At 52.3% G+C, this 12,499-nt stretch overlaps 1 protein-coding gene across 1 annotated transcript; it reads right to left on the reverse strand.

Moving 5' to 3' along the window:
* Window positions 1–6: 6 nt before the first annotated feature.
* LOC104499529 (uncharacterized protein C10orf12-like) lies at window positions 7–3,204 on the reverse strand (the record flags this gene model as incomplete). Its single annotated transcript, XM_010143042.1, has 1 exon — window positions 7–3,204. A coding segment is annotated over exon 1 (3,198 nt), but the record flags the coding sequence as incomplete, so codon positions are not given.
* Between the last annotated feature and the right edge of the window lie 9,295 nt (window positions 3,205–12,499).

Below are 12,499 nucleotides of genomic sequence, written 5' to 3' on the forward strand. Positions count from 1 at the left end.
TCTACTTTTCCGTGTCCTTTTCTTGCTTTTCCAAATCTCTTTCAGTTTGTCGGCTTTGTTCTTTACCTTGGGGGCTGGCTGCACCTCCTTCTCCAGCTGAATCCAGCCCTTCTGAACTTTCATGTACTGGGCGTTGAACTCGGCAATGAGCTCCTGGTTCTCCTCTTCAGCACACCACTCCATGAACTTCGGTTTGCTGTCAGCCACGTCCATGTCCTCCAATGCCAGGGAGTCATCATTCCCTGAACTGCTTTCATCCCTCAGTTTGGAGATCGCTTGCAAAGACTCCTTCCCTGCTGTGCTCTTTTTTGCAGTGTCAACGGGTGCGGGTGCATGTCTTAAGTTATAAAACTGCAGCGCAAACTTTTTATGCTTCGCAGCCTTTGCTGGAGGGTGCTTGCTTCCACCTCTGCTGCTGGGACGTGGAGGCAAACTGGCCACCGGCTTGTTGTTCTCCAGATTGTCCGTGTCCATGGCACTGTCAGAGCTCTCCTCATCCTTCGCACTGGCACCGGCTGGGTTCACATCCACTTGCTCAGCATCATTGTCAGGCATGCTGCTCTCTGGAGGGAGGAGAATGTTTCTCTTCTCAGGGTCAGCCTGCATGCTGATGTCCAGCACCTCACCTGGTTGACTTTGGCTGCTATTAGCAGGGGCATCGTCTTTAGAGAAATTTTCTCCCTCTGCCACAGTCTCTTTTGCTAAGATGCTTTTATAGGTTTGTCTGGTAGTGACACCATTCTCCTCACCTGGCTGCTGCTCACCGATGCTCTTGGAAGCCTGCTCGGTGCCCGGCCCCTCACTGGATTTGAGCAGCACATTGGGGAAGCAGTCATTTGGGAAGTGCACGGATGCTGCCCCATCCAGGTGCAGTTCTCTCTTGAACCGCTTAGCGCCAGCATTCTTGGAAAACTTGATTTGAAGGCAAGGAAGCTCCACAGAGCTGGAAGAACCACCGTCCTCAGCACTGCCCTCGGTGGATGACTGGGACTGCTGGCTTCGGAGACACCGGTCCGATGCCACAAGCACTCTCCTCCCTTTCTTTCGCTTCTTGTCTAGACTGTCTTTGGAAGAGACAGAGTCTTTCCCTGCTGTGTCTGAACTGTTGGGTTCAGGCAGCATTTCCACTTCAATAGGCTCTTTTTCACCTGCTGGGCTGTTATTCTGTGCTGCCTCCCCTTCCAAGATTTCAGGGAGGGCTGTGCTGGCTGGCACAGCCTCCTCTTGCTCAAGGGAGCCATCACTCACCATGTCCAATAACTCAGGTTCTGTTTCAGCATCGATGCTTGTATTCACATCCATGCACTGCAAGGTGGCAGGGGGCTCCGGGGGGTTCTCCCCAACCGTGGTGGCAAGAGGCTCATTGGGAGGCTGCTGGCATGGAGAGTGTGGGAAGGGCTCTGCTGGATGCTGCCCGCAGGGCTCTATGGCCCCCGTGCCTGGAAGCTGGGCAGGATCACTGGCACCATCATGGGCCAGGGGTACTGTGCCCTCAGTGGCAGAGTGCTGCAAGGGGGACTTTGGCTCCAGGCTGGTGGGGACATCTGGATCAGTTTGTACGTTGGACCCTGGGCAACCTTCCTCCCTGTCAGGTGCTTCCGAGATGGGAAGGGCAGCAAAATCAGCAGCCTGCTCGCCACCGTTACCATCCCCAGAGGAGACCAGGCTGCTGTCAGCCTCCCAGGGGATGGTGCCTCCCACTCTTGTCCCTCCTTCGACAAGAGGGGAGTTGGGGGGTGGTAAGCCAGCCGAGCTGTCCTCCTTCTGGGGGCTGGGTGGAGCAGAGAGGGAGAAGAAGGGCATGGCCATGGCAGCTTCCCTTGACCGCAGCGCCCGCATATCCCAGGGCTGCACAGAGCCCGGCTCAGCTCTCTCTTTTGTTTCTCGGCTGGTTGGTGTCCCTTTAGCCAGAAGCCTCAGGGAAACCCTTTTCTCGCTTTCCCGTCCTGCCCCTGCAGACCCCCCAACTGAGAGGACCAGGGGCGTCTTAGAGCTTATGAGGGTCTCTGTTCTCAGTGCCGGGCTGCTCCCCCTCTCCTCCACCCGGGAGCTCTTAACCAGTGTGCGGACAGTCGGGAGCTCGCAGCACTCCCCGTTGAAGTAATACCCCCGTGTGCTTTTCCTCGCCGTTTTGCGGGATGACACCGACCTCTGGCTCTCGAAATGGCACTCGGTGATGGGCTGGCTGATGTAGACCACGTCGCACTGGTTGTCGTAGTCATTGATCCTCAGCCCCGACGCCTTCTTGCTCTTTCGAGTGGATCTGAGGGAGGTTGCCTTGGGGCGGGGGTGCCCGCTGGGGGTCCAGTGGCTGGCTGGCATGGTGCCAGCGGGCAACCAGCCCTCTTTGGACTTGTCGAGTGGGCCCTTGTCAGCCGGGTGCAGGTGGCAGCCTGCCTTGCCCTTGGCCACGGCGTGCAGGTGGTTTTCTTGCTTTGGTCTTGCATCTTGTTCTTTTGCGTCTATGTCCTGGTGCAAAGATGCTTTTGAGCTGCATTGCAAAGTGTTCTCTTTGTCGGCTCTGCGAGGGGGCATTACTGCAAAGCCAGGATCCCAGGAATCTTCCGGCAGAGCTCTGAAAGAACTCTTTTGGGACCCCAGACAGCTGTCTAAGCTGTCCTCACTGCCGTTCACATTTGCCACTTTGACCGAGATATAACCTTCCACAAGAGTCTTACCTGCTAGCTGCTCTTTATTGTCCTCACACTTTCTGACACCAGCTTCTTGCTCATGTCCAGTGGCTTGCTGCCCTTCCAGGCTCTTTGCGGCATGATGGAAATTCAAAGAGGAAGAGTTCAACGTGCTGAGGTATCCTTGGGTGGAGCTATCCTTTGGACTAGCAGAACGAAGCCTGGTGATGGGAAGCTCAGAGAATTCCCTTCTCAAAGCAGGACTGGAGCTCTCTGCTCTGTCCAGAGACTTCAGCTCCACCAGCTGCTTCGAGGCTTGTCCTGTAACATGCGGAGGGCCATCGGACCCTGACTGTCCTGGGTCCAAAGAAGAAGGGGGCTTTGATTCAGTACAAGTAGAACCCTTATCCTGACTTTCAGTGCTTCGCTGGCTACAACCAGAGCCACAAGTAGAGGCCTCCATGCTCTCAGATTCAGACAACTGCTGGCCTTCAGAGTCTGGTTGTACTTCAGTGTATATGTCGTTTAACACACGAATGAATTGCTTCTGGTGATGTGTACACAGTCTGACCATGAACTTTTCCAGTGGAGACTTCGGCTGATTGTTAGAGTCTATTGCTATTGTCTCTGCTGCATCCTCACTAGGGAGACAAAGAGAGAAGCAATCAGTAACGTGTCTCAGGGAATAAACGGGTATGCTGCAAAACTGCAATAACCCTTCTCCTCCCACTCAGACATATTGCTTGCCTGACCCACAGGTGAAATCGAGCATCCTGTTGTCATGGGGCTGGCAGGTATCCCTTCAGTCCCCAGCGTGCACACTTACATATGCATACTGCTGACAGGACATAGACTGCGTTTTTGTTTGATTCCCGCTGCCACAGCGCCCATAAATACGCTTCTCCCTGGGACGTCCTGGTATGTCCCAGTGAGAATCAGCTTTAGTATCTGCATGATGCCCAGTGTAGAAGGCTCAGCACTTCTGGGACCCACCAGGATGATAGCACACCTCTGCACGCTTGATCTGTGCAGCCAGGCTGGGTGGGAGCAGCTGGACAGACAGATGCCAGAAATCTTCAACTACTCTAAATCTACAAATTCTGCTTATTCCTCAGTGGTAGAAGACGGGTCTAGGGCAATCTGAGCAGATTTGAGCCTCCTCTGTAATCAGTGCAGAAATTTTGGTGAGCTCCCAGCCTGCAGGACATGCTGGAGCAGTGTACCCTTGTGTGGTGCAGTGCCTCGCCATTTGCACTGACCTTTGATTTACTGCCATTTGATAAAGCGGCTCTGCAGCGGAGAGTCGCCCAGAAAGGTGTGCTTCTGCACCACAGGGCCACTGCCACCAGCTAGCTCTCAAACGGAGGCGATTATCATTTACCTGCTTGGCAGAGGCAATTAATTAGAACTTATTGGTGGAGAGGCGGGTGGGTAATTACTCCGCGTCTGCATGAACTCCTCAGCAGTGCCACACCATATCTGTGCCCAACGGCAGCGCAGGCGATTTCCACCCAGCCCTCGCCACACCGAGGGGGCTGTGTGCCTTGGCACCCACACTGCCTGGCACAGGATCTTTGCCAGCAACACCGGGTTGCCTTGCAGTAACAGCTGCACTTTGCACCTCCTGGCCTTGTACTGGAGGAATGAAAGTCATTTCCCACCCCACAGCCCTGCTCTCCCCCCGCAGCATCTGGCACTGACCTCACTCACCCGGCTGGGTCGAGGGGAGCAACGCTTATCGCAGGGTTCGGGGCCAGGGTGGGGAAAAGCAGCTTTATCTGGAGTGGATTGTCCCTCTCCACACTGCCAGGTGCAGGGATCAACAGGTGGACAAAGAGGAAGAGCCCGTCAGAGAGGAGGAGGAAGGAAAGCCGGGGGCTGGAGCAGCATCTGGCACTGACCTCACTCACCCGGCTGGGTCGAGGGGAGCAACGCTTATCGCAGGGTTCGGGGCCAGGGTGGGGAAAAGCAGCTTTATCTGGAGTGGATTGTCCCTCTCCACACTGCCAGGTGCAGGGATCAACAGGTGGACAAAGAGGAAGAGCCCGTCAGAGAGGAGGAGGAAGGAAAGCCGGGGGCTGGAGCTGGCTGTGCTCCACGGCAGCCAGCCCGCGGTTCCAGCCCCAGTCAGCCCTCTCCTGCTGCTCACCTGCTGCTCGCTTTGAACTGACAAGCATGGGGAGGCCCCTCCAGCAACCTGCTTCTGCCCAGCCCATGGGGTCTGCTCCCAAACCCAGAAAAGGGCAGGGAAAGACACCCAGGGGCTGCTCTGGGCTCTGGGCTGGCCAGGTGGCACCTAGTTTCCCCTTTGCCCAGAAATCCCGGCTGCAGCCAAGCCTGCGCTGAGCATCTGCTAGCCTGCCCTCTGGCTTTAACATCTGCTCAAATTTCAAAGCGTAAGAAGGATTCACCTCTCAATCAGGGCCGCTCAGTTTCATTAATGGCTCCTTGGACAGGGTTTTCCCAAGCCCGTCCAGAAAGGCTGAGCTCCTCCAGAACATACTCCCAGGATCAGCAACAAACAACGTACCTCAAGACTGCTTTACTACACCCAGGCAAGATAAAAGCCCTCCAGCAACCGTCTCAACTGGTTCTACCTGGTGCTGCGATGACTTTCAGTTTGGAATGCCTGGGATTAGCTTAAATAAAAATGCTCAGGTACAGCCTGGCCCCTCTCCAGAGCCCTGCATGGGAAGGGTTCTGTCAAGCAGGATCTCTTACACAGCTCAGCTCCTCCCCTTGCCCTGCTGAATAACAAAAAGGGATAAAAAAGCCTTTCACCCCCCTGCCAGAGGAGGGCTTGGAGTAGGGGGCTTTGCAAAGAGGCAAAGCTCAGCACAACTCTTTTCCACCTTTGCAAAGCGGGCGGTTGCTTTCCTCTTACCTGCTCGCCAGCCTGGCTCCTAAGAGCAGTAGCCATCTTCCCCCAGGGAGCCTGAATTTATAGTGTGGGTGGCAGAGGTGTGGCCCTGCCCCAGCCCACCCTGCTGCCATGGCTCCCTGGCAGACTCGGGAAGCGGTTACGGTGGCAGAACACCCAACATCCTCCTTGCCAGGGCACGTTCGGGTGCGACATGCAAAGGGCTGCGAAGGAAGAGCCCATGGCGTAGGCGAAGCAGTTTCCCCGGTGGGTGGCGAGGAACAAGAGGCGAGCTACAGGCTGGGAGATGCCTGGTGAGGGAGGAGATTGTGGGACTGCGTAAAGAGACCCTAACGTGGGAGAAGAGACCAAAGTGGGCACGGTCCTTGCCCACCTGGCAGCAGTGGTGCCAAGGCAGCTGGTCACAGGTCACTCCTGCTTTGCATGGCAGTGTGGGACTGGAAGAGAGCACAGCCTGCTCCTGTGGCGAGGGGACCTGGGCTCCCTGCTCCTAAAGGCTCGAGGGCGGCATTTCTGCCTTGCCTTCAACTAGTTTCTTCCTTTGAAGTGTGACTGAGGCCACGGTGCTCATTTTCACCTTATTTGCCTCACTGTACTCCAGGGAGTCAGTCTGAGATAGGCACAGCTTGTCAAGCTGTAAGATTACGAAACAGGAAGAAATATTTTTCCTGATTGATAAAGGAAATAAATCCATTCAGCCTTGATTCTCTTGTCCTTAGAAGACCCATCGCAGGCTCAGTGACACAGTTCACTTGCTTTTCTATCACTTTGGCTCAAAGATAGGCTGCAGCTTCTCACCCTAAGCTCATCTGCTCCTTCCCCAGCCCGCCCCCCTGTCTGGGTACTGCAGGCAGCATCCCCCTTTTTCCCAGTTTCAAAGGATAACCTTGAGGCAGAGCTCTCCCCACCACCTGAGCATGGCTGGATCCCACCTCAGGCCTTCCTCTCCCTGTACCCCAAGGGTGCTGAGCCACAGCCTGTGCCTCTGCATCCCCATATTGCCTCGACACAGCTCTGTGCTCCCTGGGACCCAGTAATCCACACACTTTGGTAGCTGCCCAGCATTTCTCACCATTCCTGTCTGTTCTAGCTATTACTACTCAATAAAACAAGCCAGTGGCCACTCTCTTGCCCAGAGGCCACTACTTAAGGCAGTTACAGAGAAGAGCTTGTTTCACACTCAGGTGTAAGAACAGTTTATTTCAAGAGCCCCACGGCTTCAGGCAGGGATGCTATGGATTGTGTAAACTGTTGTAGAGAAACTATTTATTTATGTGGCTTCTCAGAGAGGAGAGCTGATGGCAGAGCTGAAGTGCCTTCCTGGGAGAAGGTGACAGCTACTAACAAGTTCCTCAGCCACCCTGGCAAAGGTGCAGTTGAAGACCAACTGGCGAACACAGAGGACGGAAATTGGGAACGTGGTTTTAAACAGGCGGAAAAATTGTTCTCAGGAGACAGCCACACCTGCCTCTGAAGAGCACAGGTCAGCCCAGCAGCAGCTGCTGGGCTCAGCAGACAAGTGAGGGAGTCCAGGGCAGCCTGGACCGTCTGCAGCCTCTCCCCGACACCCACGCTCACCCCTTCACACAGGACCTGGCCTTAGGCTCTCTTAGTTTTGGGTGGGCATGAGGCATGTGTCATCTCTCTTGAGGGCTGGAGAAGCCATAAGCCTACTGCAGCTCCGTGGCTACGGAGAGGTGACTGACTGGGGACCCTCTATGCCTATAGCCAAGCTGCAAGCGCAGTCACAGACCTATACCAGGTACTCACTGCGACAGGAGAGACAACCCACCTGCCAGCGAACATTCCTGCAGAGCCTGGGAGATGCTCTTTCTGGTCACCAGCCTTGAAAGCTGCCTACACAAGGCTGTAGAGGCTGGGGGTTCTCTGCTCCTGCAGCCCAACACCCCAATTCCAGCCCCACTGCATGTGTCATCCTGTACCAGCAGAGGACACCCTGACATCCCACGCAAACCTTATCACCTGAGCCCCCCGCTACCTCCTGGCCCTTCTAGCTTTCCCAGGGCAGCCCCGTCCTCTCCCCCTTCCCTGCCTGCCGCAGAAGGTGTCAGAGGCATCAAGGGGCAGGAGCTGTCAGAGACACAAATGGAGCTGTTGCTACGCAACCCCGGTGGTGTAGCAATTAATGCTGGGGAAAACGTGCTGTGCTCTAAAGCTATTTGCATAGCTGCGTGCTGCAATACATTTGTTTGCATTGTGCCTCTACCGTTTAGCAGAGTTTGAAGCTAACCCTCCTCCAGCTCTTCCTGGGGAGGGAGCCGGGGCTTCCCACGAAGACCACATGGTTGGGAATGATGGGGCTGGGGGAAGGCAGGGGTTTCTCTGTCTGTAACCCCTATGGACTGCACAGATATAGAATTTACAGTATGGGAGGAACAGGACGAGTTATTTGGATTTCTTCCCCTGCAGCCTGTGGAGCTTTGCCCACCTTGTAGAGCCTGCTCTTGCTGTGCCCCGACCTGCTGGAAGGGTTGTCACATCTCCCCTTTGCCAGGTGCCCTGGAGTGGCACTGTGATTGCTCCGCTTCTAAACACCAGAAACAGAGCTTTACGGGCAGCCCAGCCTGCCTGTGATTCAAGAGGATATTTTGGGGAGGAACAATGGGGAGAAGGAGGAGAGGGAGAAAGAATCAACTGGTTCATACCAACCTACCTGGGATGCCGGGCTCCAAAAACCTGCCGATTGCCAACTGCAATCTTCTGGTTTGCCCACCCCACGTTTCTCACTACTGAATATGAAGCCTTTGCCCTTTTGGAGTTTCTTTTTTTAGCCCTCGAGCATTGGTTTGACTGATTATAAGTTTACAGGTATGTTTTGTACCTCAGAGGCACAAGAAGCAGCAGCAGAACAAAAGTTCAAGGCTAAGTGTTTCTGTTCCTTTCAGACCACTCTAAGCACCAGGATTATAGTTCTGTAAAAGAAACAAAGCATAGCTATAAACTTCTAAAATCCAGCTTAGATTTTTTTAGGGGGATGACCTGTAGCCTTCCTCTCCTGCTGACTCTGTGCCAGTTGGTGGAGTGTTGCCTCACACCACCCAAAATCAGAGGTACTGCTGGTGTACCCCACCAAGCTGAAGGGTGCCTTGGAAAGTTGGCTAAAAGCAGAGATGTGAGAAACATGGATGACTAAGAAGAAAGCCTCACTTGAGAGCGATCCCTTGATCAGCTGAACTCAAAGCCCTGACCATGCCCACTTTGACCCCAAGGTCAGAGGCAGTGTATCTCGCTGCCCTCGGGTGGCACCCCCAGCCCTCCTGGTTGCAGCCACTTCAATTATTTTTCAGGGCAAGTGGAAATGCCGTTATGAGGGATTGCAAAGGAGGAGCAGCCTCTAACAGGAGCTCACTCACTGCTGGCAGTCAGGTGAGCTGACCCCAGTCCCAGGGATTGTTAATCCCGTGTTCTAAATAGCACTTGAAAGCGGCTGTGGTTGGGGGTTGCCAAAGGTGGGCTCGCTTTCCCCCCCGCTGGTGGGGTGCACGCAGAGCCACAGCCCAGCGGAAGGTGGAAATGAGTTCTCTGCCAGCCTTGGTTCGGCTTACTGGAGCGGTTGTGCAAAAGCAAACGCCATCGGAGAAGCGCACTGGGCCGAGGTAGGAGGTGTCACTGTGTCTTTCAGCGGCAGGCCACACCAGTGTCACCACAGTGGATACGGAGTCATGGCTACTGCCAGCTCTCTGCCAGAGATTATTATCCCAGGGCTGCAAAAGGCAACCCACACTGCATCTTCCTCACTCCATTTGACACACGGTACCATGCTCCATCTCCGCTCACAGCTGCAGCAAAGACTTCGTGCTTGGAGAGGTGGAGGTGGGGGACACGCTTCCTCCTGCTGGCACTACTCTGGGATGCAGTGATCTCTTGCAGGAGATGGTCAAAACAGCCGGGGGCACAAAGAGGGTAAGCCACTGCAGCAAGATTTTCTGGAGCTCATCTCTCAAAGCCCCAGTTAAGGGCTGACACTGGATGTACCAGTTTAAATGCCTGATTTCAATCCTCTGAAATATGCCTGGCACCTAACACTCCCCACACAGATGAATGAGTCCCTTCACACCTCTGTGGGTGCTACAGTAATTCTCTCTCGCTGCACTAAAAAAAAGTAGAAAAGCAGCACAGCAAGAGCTGAGGCTCCACACAACAGCTAGGAAGGAGAAAAAGCATTTTTCTTCTCTAAATTAAAAGCTGAAGTTGCGCAAAGCACTGCCAAAATAACTATGGGAATACTGCCGCCACGTTCTCAAGGCCCCTGAATTTACACCGTCCTTGGTGACGCATGTGGGGATGGATTGAGCCTGTATTTCAACTGAAAAGCAGGAAGAAACAAGTTATAGATGGGTTTTGTTTGGTTGGGGTTTTTGTCAGCTGTGTGTATTAGTCAAGGTACCCAGGCTGTACAATAAGCCAACTGACTGGATAAACAACAGACATCCATTACAGATTCAGATGTTTAACCCTTCAGAGTAGTAGTTTTTATTTGTTTATTTATTTTCAAAGTAGTTAGCCATTAAAAATCACCTTCTCCCCACCTGTAGCCAAATAAAAACCAAACAAACCAAGGCTGGTTTTACATTAGAAGAAACAAGAGCAACCTCACATAAGTTTGTCTTTTTTATATTCCTGTCATAGCTTCCTCCACTCCCACCTTCCCCAAGTATATTCTATATTACCATATTCTATAGTAGTTTATCATCACTTGTGATACTTCTAATACAATACTTAATGACTAATTAAAAATCTTGCCACCAAGCTATTGCTTTAAAACCAAGGGAAATTTATCATTTTAGAAACATTATTCTACGTACTAGCTTTCGAAGTCTTTCCAGAATTGTCCTTGCTAATTTTTCTAATTACCAAGGACATCTGGGATCTTCCCTTTAAGGAAAAAAAAAATTACCGAGTGTTTCCCTCTGAGGCAGTACTCCGCATCTTCCCTGAGCTAGGTGTTCCAAAAGAATAGTTCACACCAGAAGACCAGAATAGACAGCACCAGAAGACAGATAACAAAAGCGTGCAGGGCAAAAAAAAAAAGTTCTTACACTGATTTTCACAGCTTTGCACATGTTTTAAAAAAAGCAGCACCCAGTTACGGCAAGGGAGAACAACGCGCAGGGACCAGTCAGCCCTATGGAGCAGGGATAGATGCCCTCAGTACCTTTAACAGTCCTGGCTGGGGCTATGCGACTACCGAGGTTCAGTAACAAGCAACCCCCCCCAGCACGCCGAAGCTACACTCATCTGCATTAAATGAAGGCTTGCAAGCAGGATATGCCGCACTGTGATCACAGAATCATATAGAAGGGGTTGCGTTGGAAGGGACCTTAAAGATCGTCTAATACCAACCCACCTGCTGTGGGCAGGGACACCTTCCACTAGACCAGCTTGCTCAAAGCCCCAACCTGGCCTTGAACACTTGCAGGGGTAAACTCCCACTTCTTAGGCTGCATCTGGGGGCTGGAAGACAACCCAAATGCATCAGATGCCCTCCCCACAGGCATTGCTGGTCCCAGCTCCAACAGGCACATTGCCACGCTCAGCCACTGTCTATTTCTAGAAGTCTTCAAGGATTTTAAAGTCTGCAAATATCCGGGATAGTTTTTTTTTTTTTTTCAACATGGATATGAAAAATACAAATGCAGCAACTAGGTAGAGCACTCGCTAGAGCCCAACACAGCCAGCACAACCCGGCCACCAAAGCTTGGGAGGGGCTAGTGAAGACATTTGGAGAGCAGAGGGTATCCTGGGTGTAATTAACAGACGTTGGGGGATATGACCCCATTTCAGATAACCTGGAGATGCAGATAATTGGGCCTCAGATAATCGAGGCCACGCTGTTAATAGAAACGGTATCACAGCTCCTCACGGCAGCGTTTCCCACGTGTCAAAGCTGAACCTCCTCGCACGCAAATGCCTAGCGAAATAGGAATTAGCGGTTTGATACACGTCCGTAGTCTCTGTCAGCTCCCGGGCTGAGCAGCAAACCCTGTTCCTGACGCATCACTTCGGCTGGCTGCTTGGGAAATAGGTTAAGGCAGAGCAGTGGATTGTAGCCCCAGATGCCTGGGGACAAGGCTGTCTCAGAGCTGACGGGCTAGGTAAGGTCTATTTTGAAAGTGGGTTAATTTACCTGCCATTCAACTACCCCTAAATGATGTAGGTTAATTTTATAGTCAGATAACTACTAAGAAACCAAAACATAAGGCAGGAAATATCTCTACGCATGCCAGTGGGGAGAGGTTTCCTCTGTGCTAATGCACACCCCTCCCCTTCAGCTCAAACCTCTCATCCTTCCATTTCTGCACATCCCTCACATCATCGCTTTTTTTTTATTTAACCCTTGTCATCACAGTCTATTGTCCTTCCTTCCCCTCTTAAGAGAGACTATTCTCAAAATTTCACCTTGGTATCCTGGCCCACAATTATTTTTCTCCTTCATTTACATCTTCACACATCTCAGTGCTAAAGAAAGAATAGCAAATAAACCTTGTCTGACCACAGCAAATGTCCACTAAAAAAGGTCCTGTATTTGTCCAGCTATGTGGCAAACTGAGGCAGGGAACTACGCCTTGCTTAGCATGCAACACTAACACACTTGGTTTTCTATATGGTTATTTACCACACCTAAAGCATCCTTGATTTTTGTCAGCTTACCCTTTATAATTCGATGTGCAGTTAAAATGTACTTTATCTCTGTGCAATTTTCCTTCCTGCACCATAATGACAGGTATTGTTTGTTTCTTTATAACCGGGGATAAAACCCATCAATTGCTGGTTTGCCATAAAGAGAAATATAAGAGGAAAAGAATTATCAACAGCAGCTTATGCCTGCAAAGGAACAGATCCCTTGGAAAAAGCTGAAGTGACTCATCACTCCTCATGCATGGCGAGGAAGGAGCGAGCACCACAGCCAGGCAGAGCCCCCCCAGGATGCTTCCCAGATTGCCTCTCTCTGGCTTCTCCACTCCCC

Source organism: Buceros rhinoceros, unplaced genomic scaffold, assembly GCF_000710305.1.
Source record: "Buceros rhinoceros silvestris isolate BGI_N320 unplaced genomic scaffold, ASM71030v1 scaffold39389, whole genome shotgun sequence".
Classification (NCBI taxonomy): Eukaryota; Metazoa; Chordata; class Aves; order Bucerotiformes; family Bucerotidae; genus Buceros; species Buceros rhinoceros.